The sequence below is a fragment of the Lagenorhynchus albirostris genome, chromosome 15 (genome assembly GCF_949774975.1).
Source record: "Lagenorhynchus albirostris chromosome 15, mLagAlb1.1, whole genome shotgun sequence".
Lineage (NCBI taxonomy): Eukaryota > Metazoa > Chordata > Mammalia > Artiodactyla > Delphinidae > Lagenorhynchus > Lagenorhynchus albirostris.
Genome location: NC_083109.1, coordinates 14,089,570 through 14,111,283, shown reverse-complemented (window position 1 = coordinate 14,111,283; position 21,714 = coordinate 14,089,570). Strand labels below are relative to the sequence as shown.

The 21,714-nt window shown below is 47.1% G+C and overlaps 1 protein-coding gene across 3 annotated transcripts in view; it reads left to right on the top strand.

The window, feature by feature from the left end:
* The window catches only part of EYA2 (EYA transcriptional coactivator and phosphatase 2), a 255,735-nt gene that overhangs the window by 76,675 nt on the left and 157,346 nt on the right, over nucleotides 1-21,714 (top strand). For all 3 annotated transcript variants that reach the window (XM_060123881.1, XM_060123880.1, XM_060123879.1), the window contains exons 2-4: nucleotides 3,704-3,822; nucleotides 15,865-15,907; nucleotides 19,353-19,495. In XM_060123881.1, coding sequence (XP_059979864.1) covers nucleotides 3,714-3,822; nucleotides 15,865-15,907; nucleotides 19,353-19,495 — 295 coding nt within the window. In that variant the 5' untranslated portion in view covers nucleotides 3,704-3,713. The remainder of the gene's footprint in view (nucleotides 1-3,703; nucleotides 3,823-15,864; nucleotides 15,908-19,352; nucleotides 19,496-21,714) is intronic.

The following is a 21,714-nucleotide window of genomic DNA, read 5'->3' as shown; positions in this document are numbered from 1 at the left end:
AGAAGCTAATTGCTCAGTTATAGATTTCGTCTCTCCCTCTCTCCTTCCAAGTTCCTGTCTTCCTCCATCCCTTCCTTCCTGTCATCCTCCGACAGATGTTAATCGGATGACAGAATGAACAAGATTCTGTATCAGGTGTCGTGGGGGAAATAATGATGATTTCCACGTTGGCCTGGCCCTCAAGGACCTTAGGCAAGGTCAGGACACCAAAGCTTTAATAGCAATACTCAGTCCTAGAGTTAAAACTCACAGACACCTTCTTGTTCTGCTATAACATCAACACATGCTATTTTGATGTGCTAATTGCTCTTGAGGATGACAACAGTACTCAGTAAAATCATAAGCTATGTGACTAAGGCCAGAAGTGTCACATTGCTGTTTATTTCCTCATCAGGCTTGTCTGATGACACATAATCCATGGGGCTCAAATGCAAAGGCCTGTAGAGACCAGGAGGAAATACAAGGAAATGGAAAAAGAGGGTCAAATGTAAGACACTAGGGAGTGGTGGGGACTGTGGTGAACTGGAGCTCATATGCCTTGACCAGATTGGGCAGCCAGCTGATAGTTGCCATGCAGGAACCTGTCAATATGCTTCCATTCTTCAAGAGAAGCTGGAACTCTAGATTTTTATGTGAAATCACCTTGTTTTTAAATATTGGCAAATACTTCAAATATTTTTAAACCCTGAGGAGGAGGAAAAACAATTCATTTTATTTTTAACCAGATTTGGTCATTTAGCTAACAATTTGCTGCCTTTAATACCCGTACTCATAGTGTCTGGATGTTTAGAGACCAATGTAATCTTTTACAACGTTGTTTATTTTTGAACCTTCAGTTATTTGCATATACCCAAAAGGATGAAGGGAGTGAGTTTGGATAAAATGCAAATTTCTGGCAGCTACAGTCAGAGAATAGGTTTAACGTCTGCTGTTTGCCAAGCTCCATACAATATGTTTTGACATATTAAAGTAAAGAAATACCAAGGCCTCTTTCTGGAGTGCCTTGTGGCATTTGGGGAAAGAGAAAACCCATGTAAACATGGGAACACTTAGGACCCAAATGTTCATCAGCTAACATAAAGACTTCAACACTGGAAGCTGATTTGTGTGGAATTTTCTCATCTGATTAAAAACTATATATAAAGTACTTCCTATATGCAAGTCCTGGGATAAGTGATTTCTTTCTTTGTTAAAAATTAAGTGTTTCAGGCACACAGAGATGAAGAGTAACCCTCTGACCGCGGTACGCCCACCACCTTGCTTATAGACTAAAAAACAGGGGGTAGCAAACTTTTTCTGCCAGATATGAAATATTTTCAGCTTTGCAGGTCTCCATGGCAACTACTTTACTCAGAAGTTGCAGCGTGAAAGTAGCCACGAATGATACAGTAAACCACCACGCAGGGCTGTGTTCCGAGAAAACTTGACTAATGGACACTGAAATTTGAATTCCACATAATTTTCGCAGGCCGTGAAATGTTATCCTTCTTAGGATTTTGTTCAACCATTTAAAAATGTGAAAGCCGTTCTTGGTTCATGGGTCACACAAAAACAGATGCTAAGCTGGATTTAGATGGGCCAGAGTTTGTGTCAACCTCTGAACGACATTGTTGCACAGCTGAAGCCCCAGGGTACCTCTCCCCATATTGCATCCCCCAGTGATCCCTAGCTAACCATTCTCTTGAAATGGGTGTCTATCATTCTTATACATACTGTTATCTTTTTATTGCTTATGTCTGTATCCCTGAAGAGTATATAATATTGATTTGTATATTTTGAATTTCACAGAAATGGTATCATACCTTGGGTACCCTTCTGTCTCATTGCCTGGTACTTTGTTTGGCAGTCTGTCCATGGTGCTGAGTGGAGCTCCAGAGCAGTCTTTTTCACTGTTGTGTTGTATTCCATTGTGTGACCATTCTGCCTGTATTCTTCATTCCTATGGTAGTGAGTGGACATTTAGGTTGCTGCCTGCTAAGTCCTTTCCTTACAGATCACATCTCTTGTCATCTTCACCATGACCTTGTTAGGGAGATACTGATAATCCCCACCATCCGAATGAGAAAACTTTTGACTTAGAGAAGTTTGGTAACTTGGTCAAGGTACTGAGTACTGAAATGGAATTTGAATCCACAACCGTTTTACAGTAGAATCTGAGTTTATAACCATGTCACCATCAATCGGTACACTGTGTTCTGTTAGCATGGTGATAAACATATCCTGCCAAGGATGACCTTAGATACTGATTTGCAGTGATTAGACTTAACCTTTTGCTGAGGACAACTTGAATCAGTGGCACATGTTATTGGTTGTAGTTTAGTCCTTTGAAAATCACCATGTCCGATGTTGTGCGTGTTAACCAGAAACCTCACTCCCTATGTGTGACATATGGTATTTGTCTTTCTCTTTCTGACTTACTTCACTTAGAATGATAATCTCTAGGTCCATCCATGTTGCTGCAAATGGTGCTATTTCATTCTTTTTTTATGGCTGAGTAGTATTCCATTGTATATATGTACCACATCTTCTTTATCCATTCGTCTGTTGATGAACATTTAGGTTGTTTCTATGGCTTGGCTATTGTAAACAGTGCTGCAGTGAATGTTGGGGTGCATGTATCTTTTAGAAACAGACTCACAGACATAGAAAACAGACTTGTGGTTGCCATGGGGGAGGGAGGGATTGGGAGTTTGGGATTTGCAGATGCAAAGTACTGTACATAGAATGGATAAACAACAAGGTTCTATTGTATAGCACAGTCTATTAAATATTAAATTATATTAATATTAAAGCATATTTAACATCCTGTGATAAACCATAATGGAAAAGAATATGAAAAAGAATGTGTGTGTGTGTGTATATATATATATATATATATGTATAACTGAATCACTTTGCTGTGCAGCAGAAATTGATACAACATTGTAAATCAACTATATTTCAATAAAATAAATTAAAAAAAAAAAAAGAAACCTCATTCCCTGACCACAGTGGGTAGGAATTTAGGAGGAATAAGTACTGACATAGCACAAGAGTTGGAAAAGTTTTCAATGAAAAAAGAGAATGACCCAGGAGATTTGTCCCTCTTCTTTCCTGCTCCTGCCCACAATAGCATTGATCAAGGTCATGGGTGCTTCAGGAGCTAGTGTGTTCTTTCTTGGTAGGGACCGCAGTGCTGGGCTGTGGGATTCTGCTGCCTAGAGGGACTTTTTAAGTTTCGATGACACCTTTTGAGCCCTTGTCCATCTGTACAAGTGACACCGTGTAACACCATGTCCATTCTCTCTTAACTACAGTCAACGCCACCTTCTCTTCATGCCTCTGGCTTCTAGGAACCCAATCCTCTCCCTCTCTACCTGTTTCTCCCTGCCTCTACTGGAAAGTCTCTCTGGCTCGCTCCAGCTCGTTCAGACGACATTTAAAAGAGACCCAAATAAAATTTTTCTAATGACAAAATACAATGGGAAGGAGGGGAAAGTTTTAATCAAGTGGGTGTATTCTCCAGAGGGGAGCAAGCACTTCATTTCAATTCCTCATTTCCCTTTGATGGAAAGTTTAGTGAATTTTTATGATGTGGAATTTATAAGATGGCTGGGTTTAGGTAATCAGCTTTCATATTTATACTCCTAGGGAAAGCAATAGGAATCATTAGCAAGCATGCATAATTAATGAATAAATTATATTTCCCTTTGTTTTCTTTCAGGTACAAGGAAATGCTAGAACTAGTGATCTCTCCCAGCCTTACTGTAAACAGCGATCGTCCGGGTAAACTGAAGGTTAACTGTGCCGACGCTGATGTCTGGACTCTGAGTGACATAGAAGGTAGGCCTCCTGCTGTGCGTTTTGGTGGGCCCTGTGGTGATCCCCGCTCACCCCACGGAATATGGTAAGGGACAGATAGCCTTTGGCACACGTCCTCTCACAAGTACTGTCGTTATGACAATTTCTCCTCCCACCCAATTAGATTGTTGACTCTGGACCAAAACTTTCGCGTACGTTGCTAACAATTTTGTCATTAGAGGTAAAAGTGTGCTCGTTCCTGTTCTGAACGTCCTGTCTCCGTCTCCAGTTCCAAGAAATGCTGACACCTCCATAGACGCTAGTCAGTTTTGGGTGTATTCCAGGCCCAGGCCCCAGGCATGCCCTGCAGGCTCTGGGGCTGGACCTCTGAGTTCTCTCCTGCCATCGCCACATCCAAGCAGGCGTCTTGTTTATGGGGGTTTGACGTTGGGACAAGAACTCATCTGCCTTTTGCTTTCAGGTTGGGTTGCAGTCAAGGAAGCAGAGGAGAGTTAAGCTGTTTAAAAAACTATTGGCAAATGATGCAGTCAGACTAGTTTTCACTAGACAATTCCAGCTATTGTTTGCACTGTTTGTGATCTGTCAGCCTTCCTGGTAGAGCGCAGAGTTACTTAGCAAAAGGCATTAAGCTATTATGTTTAACCATTGGGCTTAACCCTTTGTTTGAGCAGCTTTGGGATTTGCTGTTGGTGTTCCGAAACTCCCAGCTGCCTCTCCTTCACTGTCTGTGTTTGATGCGAGCTTATGGGGACACAGTGCTATGTAATTGTCATGGAAAACCAAAGAGACGTGAGTCTAGTTGAATATAACATCAGAAGGAATTTGCTTTTAAGCAACTCCAGGCTCTTGGGAATAATTACTGCCGTCACCAAGATAGCAGTAATAATGTCTTGTGTGCTGGTCATGAAGCTGGAACAGCCCTGCTAAAAATACCATCGAGAGGGTCTGGGCCCCTGTGACCAGAACACCCTCGTTCCTACTGGTCCTTTGGAGCGTCTGTGTAAGCCACCCTGGGTTCTTTGAGAGTTTGAGATAATTTATTGAGCCCTATTCAAAGACAGTCATCCTTTTCCTTCTGAGTGAAGGCACCAGTCAACTACAGACTCTTCATTTCTGAGCCAGTAGAGACAGGAAAAGGCATAGACTGCCGAGGGAGGAAGATCCCAGGCTGACTCCCAACCCCACTGCTTCCCAGCCAAATGATCTTGGGCAGATTGTTTAACCTTCCTGAGCCTCAACTTTCTCAGCTGCCAAATGGGGGCAGAATCATGACACTTCATAGGATGCTTACTGCAAGGATCAAATGGGGTGATGTTATGTAAAGCGCCTGGCACCTTGGGGGCATTGTAAATAAACGTATTATCCCATTGAATCAGATAGCCACGGGGAACTCAAAACCATAATTGCAAACTGGCTGCCACGCCTGGCCCTCAGGTATGTCTTTGGTTTATACTGTGCTTTAAATAAAAGTGAACTTGTGAAAATTGGGAGAGCTCACATAAATATCTGGATTTCTAGTTTCTCTTGAGATGCCAAATTCTTTAGAAGTGCTGGGCCCGTGTTCCCACCTGGCTTCCACTAGTAGGAGCTGAGGGGCAGCTGTCAAGAAGATGAGTGCCTGCCACTTCCTCTTGGCGTTGGTTTTTTGGGAGCAACTACTTTGTCCCAGGCACTATTCAGAGCAATAGAAATTGAAATTAATTCTCCTCCTCCTCCATCACTATCAAAGCGAACTCTTGGCACCTGCTATGTGTCAGGCATTAAAATGTATTAACTCTTTAGTGTCTGCAACTCTGAGAAGTGGATACTCGTTTAACAGATGAGGAAACTGAGGCACAGAGAGGCTAAGTAACTTGTCTGAGATGACAGTTAAGCGACAGCCAGAATTTGAACCTAAGTAGTCTGACTCCAAAGTCTGTTTTCCTAATCAGTACACTGTACTGCTTCTCATGTAATTATTACACCCCTATTAGGCTACGAGCCCATTTCACGGATGTGGAAGTTGAGGCTTGGGGAGTTGAGTAACCAGCTTAAAGTCATACAACTTGTGGCAGGGCCAGGAATCAGACCCAGGCACTCTGGCTCCAGAGTCCTCACGTCTAAAGTCAATAATCACTTTCTGCAAAGATCTTAGTTTGCAGACCCCAGATGTCCATCCCGCACAGTGGTGGCACCCACAAACACATTGTCTGCCTCCTTTTTGCGACTTGGAGCTGTCTGTACCCTTTACTGCCCTGGGGCAATCTGAGGCCAAGGCTAAGGCTTTGGGGGTGAGCAATGGGGCAGAAAGAGGTTGCTTCCAAATTCAGAGCAGGCAGGGGGCTGGCAGGGTCAGGTCTCCCTCTCTCTCTCTCTCTCTCTCTCTCTCTCTTTCCCTCCCTCCCTCCCTCCCTCCCTCCCTCCTCCCCTCCCCCTCCCCCCCCCCTCACACACCCCCCCCACACACACACACACGTTTCTTTCTCTTTATTGTTGACATGGGCGGTGAGCTCCAGGACTCTGCAGGAGACATTCCACCCTAGTTGTGGCCTCGAGTGCCAGACTCAGCTGCCCTTCCTGCCTGGCCTCTGGTCTCCCTCCTCCTGGGCCCTTCCTTCTGTTACAGAGTGAATGTTACTGAGTGACTACAAGGGTCCAGGTCCAAGGAGAACCCCAGTAGCCATGAGCCATGAGGCCTACACTCTGGGGGGTTCTGGGGTGGGGGGATCGTGGACCCCAAAAGCCCCCCAGTGGCTCCCATTGCATTTCTGGCTCTGCCTCCTACCAGTTGTGAGTCTCTGGTTTAGGGACCTAACCTCTTGGGGGCTCATTTGCCTCTTCTGTTAAATGGAATAATTATGCCACCAACCTCATAGAGTTGATGGGAGGATAAAATGAATTAAAATATGGAGAGGACTTGGTGTTTTAAAAAAGTATAGAGTAAGATCTAAATTCCTTCCCTTTGGCCAAGTAGCCTCTACTTTTTTTTTTTTAATTTATTTTTGGCTGCACTGCGTCTTCGTTGCTGCACGCGGGCTTTCTCTAGTTGTGGTGAGCAGGGGCTACACTTCATTGCAGTGCACGGGCTTCTCATTGCAGTGGCTTCTCTTGTTGCAGAGCACGGGCTCTAGGCGCACGGGCTTCAGTAGTTGTGGCTCATGGGCTCTAGAGCACAGTCTCAGTAGTTGTGGCGCACGGGCTTAGTTGCTCCGCAGCATGTGGGATCTTCCTGGACCAGGGCTCGAACCCATGTCCCCTGCATTGGCAGGCGGATTCTTAACCACTGCGCCACCAGGGAAGTCCCCAAGTGGGCTCTACTTGCCTGTCCCCGCCAGCCTCTCAGACTCATCTCTACCCCATCACCTCTGCTCACTGGACCCAGCCCCTGGCCTTATTTCTTTTGCTCTAACTCATAAGCGTGATTCTGCCATCAGGGCCTTTGCACTTGCTGTTCCTCTGCCTGGACCAGGCTTCCCCCCATCTCTGCAGGACCATCCCCTCATCCTTCCGTTCTCATCAGAGAGGTCTTTCCTATCAAAAGTAATCATTTTTTAATTAATTAATTCATTCATTCAACAAATGTTCACTCAAACACGTGCCCGTCATTGTTTTAAGTACTAGGAAGACAACACAAAACCCCTGCCTCTTGGAGCCCTGCCTAGGGTGCTGGCAGGGCAAGAGTATGATGACAACAATAGATATATAGCATGTTTTATACACACACACAAAATATATATATATATCAAAATATATAGCATGCTGGATGGTCATATGTACTAAGGGGGGAAAGCAGGGTGGCATGCGAAATGCAGTGATATGGGGTTGCAGTTTTTGTTAGGGTGGCTAGAAATTATGTCACTGGGAAGGTAACACTTGAATAAAGACCTGAAGGAGGTGTGGGCGGGCACTTCTTGGTCACAGGGAAGAAGAGCCTTAGGAGCAGAGAAGATAGCAAATGCAAAGGTCCTGAGGCAGCAGCGGTTCCAGAGCACTGGGAAGCAATAGGAAGGCTGGTGTGGCTGGAGCCCAGTGAGCAATGGGCCAGTGACGGGGAGCTGAGGTCAGAGAGATACCCAGGGTCAGACCATGCTGGACTTTGTGAGCCATTGGAGGGACTTGGCTTCTACCCTGAGTGAGATGGGAGCCGTGGTGGAGGGTTGTGGTTGGGACCAGATGAGGGACAATCTGATCTACAGATTGACAGGCTCCCTCAGGCTGCACATGAGAACGGACTGCGGGTGGGGGCAGAATGGGAGCCCGGGTAGCAACGAAGGCGTTACAGTAACCCAAGTGAGAGGCCAAGGTGGCTTAGATGGGGTGGTAGTGATGGAGTGGTGAGAACAGGCCAGATTCTGGATCAGGTTTGAGGGGAGAGCCAACAGAACATTCAGCCACAGTATTTGGTTTGTTTAATATTTTCTTCATATTCCCACTCTCTGCCGGAAGTTATGTGTTTATTCACTTGCTGTTTGTCTGCCTCCCCACCAGAATGTAAGTTCTCTGAAGGCAGATCTTGCCCACTTTATGCCTACGTATCTTGACCACTGAGAACAAGGTATGATGCATAGTAGGTACTTAAGAAATAGTTGTCGATAGAAAACAAAATTATGGTTACCAAAGGGGGAGGGGGGTGGGGATAAATTAGGAGCTTGGAATTAACTGATACACACTACTGTATATAAAATACATAAATAACAAGGACCTACTGTATAGCACAGAGAACTATACTCAATATCTTATAACAACCTATAATGGAAAAGAGTCTGAGAAAGAATATATATATATGAATCACTTTGCTGTACACCTGAAACATTGTAAATCAACTATACTTCAATTTTTAAAAATGATACTTGCCATATAAAAAAAAAAAAGAAATACTTGTGGAAGGAATGAAGACAGAAGACAGAGCACTCTGCAGGACTATAGGACAGGGTGATGGAATGAGTGCTACCCGCTGTGAGCCCCCTGTGGTATGACATCGCACAGCCTTAATACATGCTGTGTCCCCTGCCTGCAGCACCCTCCCTTTCCTCTTTTTTTTTTTTTTTTTAAGACAATCCAATTTCTGGTCACCAGGTAATACATAAATACACGATCCTTATAAAAACTTGAACATTAGGCCAAATCCCCCTTTGCCACATCCACCCAATCTTCGTCGTCACCTCCCCTCCCCAGCAGTAACCACTGTTTTGTGTTCCTGTTATGGAAGACTTTCTCTATGCATTACATATGTGTAAACGTATATTTCTATAATTTAAGTATGTATATTTATGTCTCAAATTCTCTTGTGCATCAAGACCACCTTGGAAGTTCTTTTGGCACACGGCTTGCAGGGCCCCATCCCCAGCATTTCTGATTCTGTAATGGTTTGTGGTGGGGCCCAAGAATTTGCATTTCTGACAATTCCCAGACAGCGCTGATGTTGCCAGTCCAGGGACCAAACTTTGAGAACCAGCCTCCAGGGCTGGTTTTACACCTGTCTGCACATTGGACTCTCCTGGGAAGTTTTTTGAAAAATGCAGTGCTCATGTCCAGATCTTACCCCCAAAGAGTCTGATTTAATTGGTCCAAAGTGTGACCCAGGCAATGAAATTTTTTTAAAGCTCTCCAAAGGCACCCAGTACTGTGCACCCAAGGTTGAGAACCATTGCTGTAGGTGGTGAATTCCTCCAGGACAAAGACAATTTTTTATTCCTACATATGTATTTAAATTTCTGTTCTTAATTAGCAGACAGCTCAGTGTCTGGCTCATGGTAGGTCCTTAAAAATTATTTATGGGTGAGTGGGTGGGTGGGTGAGTGGATGGATGTTGGGTGGATGGTTGGGTAGGTAGGTGGATGGATGATGGGTGGGTGGTGGATGAATAGAGTAACCTTTAGGAACCACAGATAACTTCAGATTGATATTGCCTTTGAATCCTTAGTAAAGTTTCTTTAACTTCCCTTTGCCTCATTTTCCATATCTATAAAGTAGAGAGAACAACTTCCTCGTTGAGTTGTTATGGGGAATAGAAGAGCTAAGGCCCAAGTAGTCCTTAGCAGAGTGCCTGGCTTGTAGGAACCACTTGAGAAATATAAGCTATCATTCATTACTATTTAAGGGAAATTTGGATTTGAATTGTATCCCATCTTCTGGAAGGAGGAGGGAAAAAGTTATGGAACTAAGAAAGCACAGCTGAATTGAGAAAAAATTATTTTCGTTTGAAATGCAGACATATTTTGCAAAAGCTGAGGCTGTAATCTCATTAAGTGTTTCCTCGGAGAGGTGAAATCACCTCCCGGCAGAACAAGCTGGGCTGTCATCCTCACTCAGACTGCCTGCCCCTCCTCTGCCCTCGGCATGATATGGTGTAATTTCCAGTTTCAGTCTCAGCGGTTCTAGCCAGGGGCTGGCAGATTTTCTTTCATTTCACCCAAGCCAGGTTGACCTGCCCAGAGCTTTGCCCAGGTCTGGCCTGGGGAGCCACAGATCAGTTTCACCTTTCCCACTTTTAAGCCTTTCTCAGCCTGCTTCCTGGGGGCCTCAGCACCCAGGATGACCTCTACCTGTGGGGCGCACATGCTGAACTCCTAATACAGTGCTCCCTCCTGCTGTCGCTGACGCTGGTCTGAGTGCTGTTTAAAGCACCCACACTAAGGAGATGAGCTGATGAAATTTACAGACACGCAGCTTTTGTAGCCAAGACCTTCCTCAAGACATCTTGCATTAGAAATTGTCTCATCTCGTGGGGGATCAGTTAGAAGTGGCCCCTGGGATCCAATTAGGCAATATAATAGTGGTTGCTGCTTTTAGAATCATTAGCTTCTTAATCTTCCCAGTGAGAGGTTAAAAAAAAAAAAAAGTGTGAGCGTTCAAATTGGGCTCACAATTGAAGTGGCTGAAGCAAGGGCCCCAGGAGAATAGAAGACTAATAATAGCTCCTGTGTGTTGAGCAGTTACCATTTGGCAGGTACGTGCCTCCTGTGATCGTTGCGACAGCCCTGCAGGGATGAGATAGTACCCCATTTTGTGGATGTGGAAACTGAGGTTTAGAGAAAGGAAGTGATGGGCTCAGAGCCACACAGTTATAGTGCAGCAGAGTCAGGATTTGAATTTGGGTCTGACCCCTTCAGCCCACGTGCTTTTCTTTTTGGAAGCAACATTAAGATAACAAATTATGAGATTTGGATCATAGATCTGGTCCACAGTAGGTGCATGGTGAGCATTTGTTGAATGCATGAATGAATGAACCAGCTGTGTGTGTCTTTGGGTAAGTCACATCACACAGTCACGCACACACACAATCACACAATACGCGTGCACTCACGCACACAGACCCCAGCTCCGGTTTCCTCATATTACAGCAGATCATTTCTATTCCCTTCTTGGCCCCAGTAGGCGTTTGAGTTTGTGACTTCTGGAATGGAGATTTATTTTTATGAACCCAAAATTGGGACTTTTTCGTAATCTGCAGTTCTTCATTAGCCTGTGGTCTAAACCCTCGCTACTCAAAGTCTGGTTTCCGGGCCTGCCATGTCAGCATCACCTGGGAGCTTCCTTGACCTAAAGACTGGAGTCTGCATTTTCATAAGATCCCCAGGCGAATCCTGTGCATATGAATGTTGCAGGTGCTCCGCTCTGTATCATCCAGGTCCTTCCTCTGCACCCTGTTATCATTGTAATTAAGTACTTGCCTTATCTAGTTAAGTATTTGTTTACCACCTGTCTCCCCCACAGAACTGGAGGGTCCATGAGGGCAGGAACTCTGACTGCTTTTGCCAGCACATGGCAGGCGGTGAATGAATGAATGAATGAATGAACGAACGAATGAACGAGCGCATCCTGAGGCTCTGGCCATCTGTTTAGCTAATCCTTCTCCCTTCGCCCATTGGAACCTGGGCAGGAGGAGGGGCTTAGAGTTTTAAATTCACAAGTCAGTGGGGGAGGCTCTCTGCCCCTCTCGGCTGCCCCATTTTATGTGCTAGCCACATCCCTCAGAGACACATGGTAAAGCTTGAAATAAATAGATTTGACTACATTGAGTCAGGTCACCAGGACTGCTTTCACCACTGGCAACATGGATGCAAGTTGCCATCAGTGATTCCGCCACTGACCCCAATCTTGTTGATCAAGCAAGTTCAATGGCACTGCCAAGTTTGAGAGCAGGAGCCTGTGGTCAGTGGGAAGGGCATCTCCATCTACCAGGCACCAGATCTTACCAGTATCAAAGGGCTGCTGCTTCCACTGCATATGGTGTCTTCACCACCCTGAATATGCTTGGGGTTCACTTGAGGGCTGAAGTCAAAGGGTCATCTGCCCTTATGCTGAGTGTTCCATGTTTGTGATGGAGTGACCAGGAGAAGTATGACCACTCCCCCTAGATTGCCAGCATGCCCTCTGGGTCTGTGACACTGGCATCATGGAGGGACTCATGACCACAGTCCATGCCCTCTCTGCCCCTCTGGCAAGCTGAGGTACTCTGACTGTGCTGCTGTCCAGAGCATCGTGCCCGCATCCAATGGCATTGCCGTGTCTATGAGCCAGATCATTCCTGAGCTGCATGGGACGCTCTGTGGCATGGCCTCCCATGTCTCCACTTCAGTGTGTCTGTCTGGCTCTGACTTACCATTTGGAGGAAGCTGTCAAACACAACAGCATCCAGAAAGTGGTGATGAGGGCATCTAGGGGATCACCGAAAGACGACCTGGGCTGCGTTGAGGACGAGGTTGTTCCTGCGGCTTAAACAATGATGCCCACTCCTCCACCTTTCGCGCTGGAGCGTGCGTTGCCCACACAATCACTGTCAGGCCCATTGCCTAGTACGCAGATGACGGATGGCTCCAGCTACGTCTGGGCCTCCTGGTCCACAGGACCTCTGCGGACCAGCAGCCCTGAACCACAGCAAGAGCTTCAGAGGAGAGGAGAGGCTCTCTGCTCTTGGGGAGTCCCTGCTCCACCTTTGCACGCAAAGCACTGAGCATGGGTGTCCTTTACACAGTCCCACCCCAGGTCCCTGAGGAAGGGAAGGAGCTTGGGGGCCCTACATTGGCACGGACCGTCAGGAGTCTCCATGAGGTCTGTGCCATCCTTGCCAGCGAAAAAAGGAAGAAGAAAGGGAAGGAGATTATTCTATATATAATGCATTCATTTTCCAGGTTCTCAATTCTCCCAGGTGTCCCAGGATAAAAAAGTTAAATGTGATACCAGTTTAAAAAAAAAAAAAAAAAAGAGCCTGTGCTTTTCAAAAATCACACGGTCTGCAGAAGGAAAATCTCTCAGCACTGACTCAATGCCTGTTTCTTCCTTGCACAGTCTTCCTGGGGGTTGCTGGGGTGGAAGAGGACCATAGGTTTGCACAGCAGGAGAGGGAGAACTGCCCTGGTAGGGAAGGCTGATTGCATAACAGTTCAGAGGAACAGAGGAGGGGGAGCGAGGTGAACATGCAAATCAGGGTGCAGAGGTTGGGGGCTCGGGGAGGTGCTTGCTTCAGATTTCTAGAACGCCGAGTTAATCTAAGCCCCTAGGACTGTTTCCATAGATTTCGATTTTTATGAATATTTACATATTTATTAAAGAAAACATATTCAAAATGTTTAATTCAGTAACTTATATATTACTAAACATAACTCAAATCATGGGCTTTTACCAGTAATGAGACTGGAGCTCTTTCAGAATGAGACCATCCTGTGGGAGGAGGAGGAAGGGGATGTGGGAGGCTCTGCCTGGGGCAGGAAACCCGGAGCAGGGAAATGAGCAGCGGGTGAGCACCTACTGTGCACCGGCACCTTTCCTTGGAGTTAGATCCCTGCTGTCCCGACTTCTTAAAAATATGACACATAGTAAGAAACGTATTTTTACACAGGCATTCAGCACACACACAACACATTCTCACGTCTACAACTGGAACAAAAGTATCCCACAACTCCTCCTTACTGTGAGCAATATACGCTAATGCTGTCCAGCCTTTTTTTTTTTAAGATTTATATATTATTTATCTTTGTATTTTATTTATGTTTGTGTCGGGTCTTAGTTGCGGTACGCAGGATCTTTTGTTGCAGCATGCGGGATCTTTCGTTGTAGCACGTGGGATCTTTTGTTGCAGCACGCGGGATCTTTCGTTGAAGCGTGCGGGCTCTTCATTGCAGCGCGCGGGCTTCTCTCTAATTGTGGCGTGGAGGTTTTCTCTTCTCTAGTTGTGGCGCACAGGCTCCAGGGCACATGGGCTCTATAGTTTGCGACACACGGGCTCCCTAGTTGCGGCACACGAGCTCAGTAGTTGTGGCGCGGGATTAGCTGCCCCGTGGCATGTGAGATCTTAGTTCCCTGACCAGGGATTGAACCCATGTCCCCTGCATTGTAAGGCAGATTCTTTCCCACTGGACCAGCTGGACTTCAGGACTCGCCCTCTCACCCCGGTGGCTTGGGACTCGAACAGAATGTGACTCTGCCAGGAGGTGATTAAGGAGATGGACTTGGGACTCAGACAGCCCTTGGGTTCAAGTCCCAGTTCCCATGTCCACAGGCTGTGTGGCTTGAGCAAGGCACTTAGCCTTTGGACCCTCAGCTTCCTCGTCAGTGCAATGGGGATAATGACACTGTCGGCCTTGTAGCATTGCCACGAGGATTAAATGAGTTCACGCGTGTAGGCAGTTAACACGGGCCTGGCACGTGGTGAACATCTAAGCGGGTGCTGGTTGCTGTTATGATGGTGATTGTCACTTTCGGCTGCTGTGTCCTGGTTGGGAAGCCAGAGTCGGGAGCCAACACCTGAGTTCAGATCACAGCTCCACCCTTTAGGACCTGTGTGGCCTTGAGTGAGTTATGTAAGCTCTGCACCTCCTGCTCTTCATCTGTAACATGGGGACGTGAAGAGAACCCTCCTCAAGGGGTGGTTATGAGGATTAGAATAATCCAGGTAACGGATTTAGAAGGCAGCTTGGCATGTAACAAGCACTGGGTAAATGATGGATACAGTCATCATCATCATCATCATCATCTCATTTAATCCTCACGCATCCTTGTGAGATAAATGTTTTTTCCCCATTTCGCAGGAGGGTACCCTGAGGCCCCTGCCCGAAGTCTCATTACTTACTGAGTGCGAGAGTTGGAATTGCAGGTTGGTTTACAGAGAGGCTCAGAGCTCTGGAGGGCTTGGGGCCTTTCTCAGGAGGCACAGGGACACCTCAGCCACTGCCCTACAAACCAGAGAGTATGAGTCGGCAGATTGGTGCCATCAGTAGACACATCATCTAGAACCTGCCAGGGCTCCACACTGAGGGCATTGCACTGCATTATTTAAAATGACACAGCACAGAATCCTCCCCAGTGAACTGTTCGTTTGTAAAATTATCCTCTTGGAAATGTCTCTCCCAGCCAAATTCTATCACGTTTTCATCATCTCCTGATTATTGCTTCCCAACCATGGTTGGAGGCTGAGTGCCCAGAGATACAGTGTAGAGCACTTGTATCAGGACCTCAGGCCCCTTCCATCTCCCTGCCCCACACTCTAGCTGGAGCCTGGGAGATAATCCAAGGTGTGCCTCCCCTAAGTGCTGGGGCCAGCCCCACCTGAACCCAATGAACTGAAACTGGGGAAGGAGAGGAGGAATATCAAGGTGACATCAGAAGAAGAAGGAAAATAGGTGTTGGATAATCAGAGCCAACCAGTGTGTGCCTTTCTAGGTTTCTGGGGTTGCCTTTAAGGCAAGGAAGGGAGTGGGTCTTCATCCAGGAGTAGAAATGGCGCCCGCTGACAACTGGTCGTGTTACCTGGCTCCAGCACGTTCTTCCTGTCTCTTTGCCCTCCTTTCTCCATCTGTACAGTGGGTGGGGGGATGGATTCTACTCTGATGTTTCGAGATGCTCCAGGTTCTTTATACACAGTCCTTCAGTTAGTATCTGGAGACAAAGCACACCCAGAAAAGGTTTTCAAGAAGGAGAGTGCTACAATGGTGTGCCTCAGATAAGCTTGTGTGGTTGAGAAAGTCCCTGGCAGCAACTCTCTGAGTTTCTTCCCCCCTCAACCTGGCGTCTGAAGTCATAGCTTCTGGGGAACATCGCTCTGACAGCTCAAGCCCTTCAAATGTTTTTCTTTTTCCCCTCCAGGCATCACTACATCGGCTCTGAGTGTGTCCCAGCTCTTTGCAAGGTGAGTACCCTTGCTTTATCTCCCTCTCACGCTCTCTCCCTCTCTCTTTCTTGGAGGGCAGAGGCTCTGGAAGCAGACTCCCTAGAAAAGAATCCCAGCACTACTCTTACTGGCTGAGTGACCTTGAGCAAACGACCCCACCTCCCCAGGCCTCAGTCTCACCACCTGGAAAAGGGGGGCAATCATGATGCCTGCCCCACGTAAAGGGTGCTTAGAAAGGGGTCTGGAACAGACTTTCCTGAGAGTGTTGGCTGTTGTTTTCTTCTTTCTTCTTTTTTTCAGTCTTTTCCTCCTTTCCTTCCTGTCCTTTCCTATCACAGACTTTCTCAATTCCTCTCTCCCTTCCTGCTTCTCTGTCTCTCCCTCTCTTGTCTTTTCTCCCTCCTTCCCTCTCTCTCCTTTTCTGTCTCCCTCCCTCTCTCTTTGCCCTCTCTCTCTCTCGTGGTCTGCCTCCTCTTCCTTCCTCCTGCCCCATCTTTCTCTCCCTGCCCCCCTCTATCCTTCTTCCCCCCTCCTCCCCACTCCTTCCTCCCTCTTCCTGCTCCAACATTCACCCAACACTCCTTGGTACCAAATCTCATAGGAGCACTGGAGACTCGCGAGATCAGTGAGACACAGTCCCTACCCTCGGAGAGCTTCCAGTCTAGTGGGGACAGAGACCAGTAGATCAGAGATCTCAATAGAGCGGACGGTACAAATGCTCCACCAGAGCCGTGCGCAGGGGTTAGTGGGAGCCCAGTGCTGAACAGGGCTTACCCAGGGTCCTCAGGGGCTGCCCATCCGCACCCCCTAGTGTGAGAAGCCCCGGGTTTGGCAGGACGGTCAGCATGGCCCTCAGTCTGGATATTCAGCTCCTCCATAGCTGGACATGCTCCTCCCTGGATGAGACCGTAGAAGCTGTTTATAAGGAACACACTTTCTCAGCCTTCCCTTCCCTCCAGAAGATGTTTTGGGGGTTGTCGGCAGCAACTGAGATCTGTTAAATCTACCGAACTTGTTTTATGGCCTTGGGGTTAGAGAGCTCCACTGTCCTCTCTCTGGCTTTTCACTTGAGCCCCAGTTTAATCCGAGAATTTCACATCAGTTTTGATGGGAAGCAGGAGCTGATCATCTCCGATTTCCACCTTCTACTTGCAAAGACAGGTATAAGTTGGGAACATTTTCAAATAAGGTTCTCTGCTCAGCACTAAGTTCCAGTGCTCCAGATGCGTTTCCAAGCACCTCACAGGGTAAGAATCTTGACTGCTGAAACGCCTTCCAGTACTGATTCTGGCGTCTCCAGCGCAAACAAGTTTCTTATGCATCTTGGAACAAGTTCCCCAACCCTTCGGCACAGTAGTTGTCAAAAAGAAAGAGGGCCTGAGAACATCTTTTTATAATTCCGCAAACTTTTGCATCTGTCTCACGCCTGCCATCAGGCTTCGTATGTAGGAGGAGCTCTGGAAACCAACAGGTTTTTACTAAGGTGATATAATCAAAATGGAATCAGATACAGGTTTGAGAATCTCATTACAATCTACTGATAAACTCGTGGCCAGGATAGTTAGCTACAGTTTGTCAAGTTGCACAGAGGTGGAGTGATTAAGGGCGTGGCCTCTGGAGCCAGGGTTCAAATTGTGTATCAGCTGTGTGCTTTTGGTTCCTTCATCTCTCTCTGCCTCAGTTTTCTTATCTGTAAAATGGGGATGGGAGTAGTAACTGCCTCCAAGAGCTGTCACAGTTGCTATCAGGTTTAAATGAGCCAGTCTACATGCAATAATTGGGACAGGGCCTGGCATATCGTAGGCCCAAGAATTGATGGCAGCACACAGAGCAGACCCAGGCTTTCCAAAGCATCTGCTTTGCAAGAGAAGGGGGAAATAAGGAGAGAGAGAGAGAGAGAGAGAGAGAGAGAGAGAGAGAGAGTGTGTGTGTGTGTGTGTGAATCTTCTGTTTTAAAAATATTGGCAACTTCAAATTAAGAAAAAATTGCACTGGCCAAAGAGATTATATCCGTAGATTCACCATCTTGTCCCCTTCCTGTTATAACAACCTACCTTGACTCCCTACAGGAGCAATAAATACAGGGCTGGGTCAATCCCCGGCCCATCACTGAGAAGCAGCAAAGCTTCGTGATTACAAGTGTGGGCTCTGGAGTCAGACTTACGAGTTTAAGTTCCAGATTTCCCACTTTATAGCTGTGACTTGCGGTTTCTGAACTTCAGTTTTCTCTTCTCTAAAATGGGAGTTAGAAGAGCCTCCACCCCAGAGAGTTGGTATCAGTATCCGATGCGATTCAGTGCACATATTAGGCCCATGTGATACAGTTCGTAGCCCGTGGTCAGAGCGCAGTGATCACTAGCAGTCATTATATTCCAGATGTCTTAGGTCAGTGGCCCGTTAAATCCTAGCCCTTCATTGAACCCATTATTCATCTTGGAGTAAGGAATCCATTTTTTTTCTTTGGTTGCAAGTAACAGAAATAGACCCCAGCTGATGTAAACACAAAAGGACTTTTTTTGGAAGATCTGGAGTAGCTCACAATGGAAGCAAAAGTGGAATAATCAGGCCTTGAGAAAGACCAAGAGTAGGACAGCTTCTAGGATCCAGGCAATGGGAAGGAACTAAAAAACAGTCTCTTCAGAATGTGGTTGTTGGAATGAATTATTCAGCCCAAGATTTAAATTCCCAGAACAGAGTCTGATTGGATGATCTTGTACCATGTGCCCACCCCATGGCCAAGAGCAGGGCATCTTGAATGACAATGCTGTCAAAGCTACAATCAATTGGGAAGGTGTCTAAATTAGGGTAGATAGTCATGGTGGGATAGGCTGTACTGCAGTAATCAATAAACCTTGGTCTCAGTGGCTTAGCACAACAAAGGTTTGTTTCTTATATAAAGTCCAATGTGAATCCCATGAAACTCTCCAGCGCACCTCTCCTCCACAAGCTGACTCAGGGATCCAGGATGTAACTGTGTTGGCTCCGCCCTCTCAACTGGTACCCTCCACAGTTGCTGCCGAAAGAGGGGAGGGGATGGTGTTATTGGCCAGACCTATGAGTGGTTTATGCATTCTGTCAGGCAGAACCCAGTCATGTGGTTGAATCTGACTGCAAGGGAGACAGGAAATGTAATCTTCCTGGTGCCCAGGAAAGGAAAATGAAATAGGATTTGATGAACATGTAAGCTGTCTCTCCCCTGGAAAGAGTGAATACCCAGGGAATTCCCTGGCGGTCCAGTGATTAGGACTCTGTGCTTTCACTGCTGGGGCCCAGGTTCAATCCCTGGTCAGGGAACTAAGGTCCTGCAAGCCAAGTGGCCAAAAAAAAAAAAAAAAAAAAAGAAGAAGAAAAGAAAAAAATACTCCCAAAGGAAAATAGTGATGGTGGTGATACCAGAATAAGGGGGGAGGGATGCTGGGTTGGGCTTGGGCTTGGAGATTTCATCTTCTCTCCTTTCATGCAGACCTTGCCCACGTGTCCTGCACAGCCAGCATCCCACTGCCATGGCAGCCTACGGCCAGACTCAGTACAGTGCGGGGATCCAGCAGGCCACCCCCTACACAGCTTACCCACCTCCAGCACAAGCCTATGGAATCCCTTCTTACAGTGAGTACCTGACCAAGCTCTTGCTTTCCCCCTGGGTCCCCACCATCATGGTCTTTATTTTGCCCTGTAGCTTCAGTGAAATGCAGAATGATAAATGCAGCCAGCCTAATTTTGGATTGGAAATAGAGGGGAAGGACAGACACTTTAAATATGGTTCAAGATCTAGGGCTTCCCTGGTGGCGCACTGGTTGAGAGTCCACCTGCCGATGCAGGGGACACGGGTTCTGCCCCGGTCCGGGAGGATCCCACATGCCACGGAGCGGCTGGACCCATGAGCCATGGCCACTGAGCCTGCGCGTCCGGAGCCTGTGCTACGCAACGGGAGAGGCCCCAACAGTGAGAGGCCTACATACCACAAAAAAAATATATATATATGGTTCAAGATCTAGAGACTATATCAAGACCTCTTTTGACTGCAAGAGTAGGACACAACCCAAGCTGGCTTAGGGAAAATGGAAATGTAATGATTTACATACTGGTAAATTTGGGGATACGATGATAGCAGGTATGGCTGGATCCAGGTGCTTGAATGATATCACGAGGAAGCTGTCTCACTCCATCTTCAGATGTTTTCCTCTGAGTTGTCTTTACCTCCACATGGGTTCTTCCCATGTGACAGCAGAGACTGTACCTGTCAACTCCAGGTTTGCATACTTTCAGCTCAGCACTCTCAGCAGAAGGACATCTCATCTTTCCCAGTAGTTCCACCAGAATCCAATGTTGACCCTTAGCACAAGCAAGGAGGTAGAGGTGAGGGAGGTAATCGGAGGGTGAAGCATGGATTGTATATGAGGAAGGGATGGTTCTCTTAAAGGAAAATCCAGTGGTGGTGTCAGAAGAAGGAAAAGTGGATGCTGGGAAGGCAAAAACAAGAGACATGCAACCTTGACAGTCAGAACACTATTGCCAAGAACTGGAGGCTCAGTGAACTCGGCTCACCATCCACTGCTCACCTGTCCCCGTGAGCATTCGTCAGGGTTCTCCAGAGAGATAGAACCAATGGGATGGAGCTGAGACAGAGAGATACATTTATCATAGGAATTGGCTCACCCGGTAATGGAGGCTGAGAAGTCCCTAGATCTGCAGTTGGCCAGCTAAAGACCCAGGAGATGGAAGAGGATGTCATTCCAGCCTGAGTCTGAAGGCCTGAGAAGCAGGAGGGCTGACGTTGTAAGTTCTAGTCCGAAAGCCGGCAGGCCCAAGCCCAGGAAGAGCTCATTTTTCAGTTGGAGTCTGAAGACAGGAAAAGACCAGTGTCCCAGCCCAGCACTCAGACAGAAGGAGTTCCCTCTTACTTAGTCTGTTGTTCTATTCAGGTTTCCAGTTGATTGGATGGGGCCCACCAACATCAGGGAGGGCAATCTGCTTTACTCAGTCCACTGATTCAAATTAATCTCATCCAGAAACACCCTCACAGACACAGTATAATGTGTGACCAAATGTCTAGGTACCCCGTGGTCCAAGTTGACACATAAGATTAACCATCGCACTGGTTTTTTTGTTTGTTTGTTTGTTTGTTTTTTGCGGTACGCGGGCCTCTCACTGTTGTGGCCTCTCCCGTTGCGGAGCACAGGCTCCGGACGCGCAGGCTCAGCGGCCATGGCTCATGGGCCCAGCCACTCCGCGGCATGTGGGATCCTCCCGGACCGGGGCACGAGCCCATGTCCCCTGCATCGGCAGGCAGACCCCCAACCACTGCGCCACCAGGGAAGCCCCTGTGGCTTTTATTCATGTGATTTCTTCCCATCTTAATTGATGTATCAACCAAAGCCCTTTTGGTAGCAAACAACAAAAATCCAATGCTAATTAACCTAAGAAAATAAGGATGTTTATTGCAAACAGAGCAGAAAAATCTTAGGGCTTTAGCTTCAGGCAGGGTTGGATCCAGGTATGATAATAGGAGGAATTAGTCTCTCTGCTTCCCTTTGTGTGGGCTTCCGTCTCAGGCAGGCTCTCCACTGTGGTGCCAAAGGCAGCCCTAGCAGTTCCAGGCTGGAACTCCCCAAAAAGAGAGCCTCTGCTGTCCAGGACTTGCCACATTGTCCCAGAGATCTCTCTACCTGGACTCCCATGGTCAGACCCTGGGGCAGAAAGATGGAATGCTCTGGATGGCCCCATGTCCACCCGTGGCACCAATGATCAGGTCAGGCTCACCCCAGAGAACTGATCTGAGTGTGAGGAAGGGGTGGTCCCTAGAGGAGGAGGGGGCAGGCAGAAAG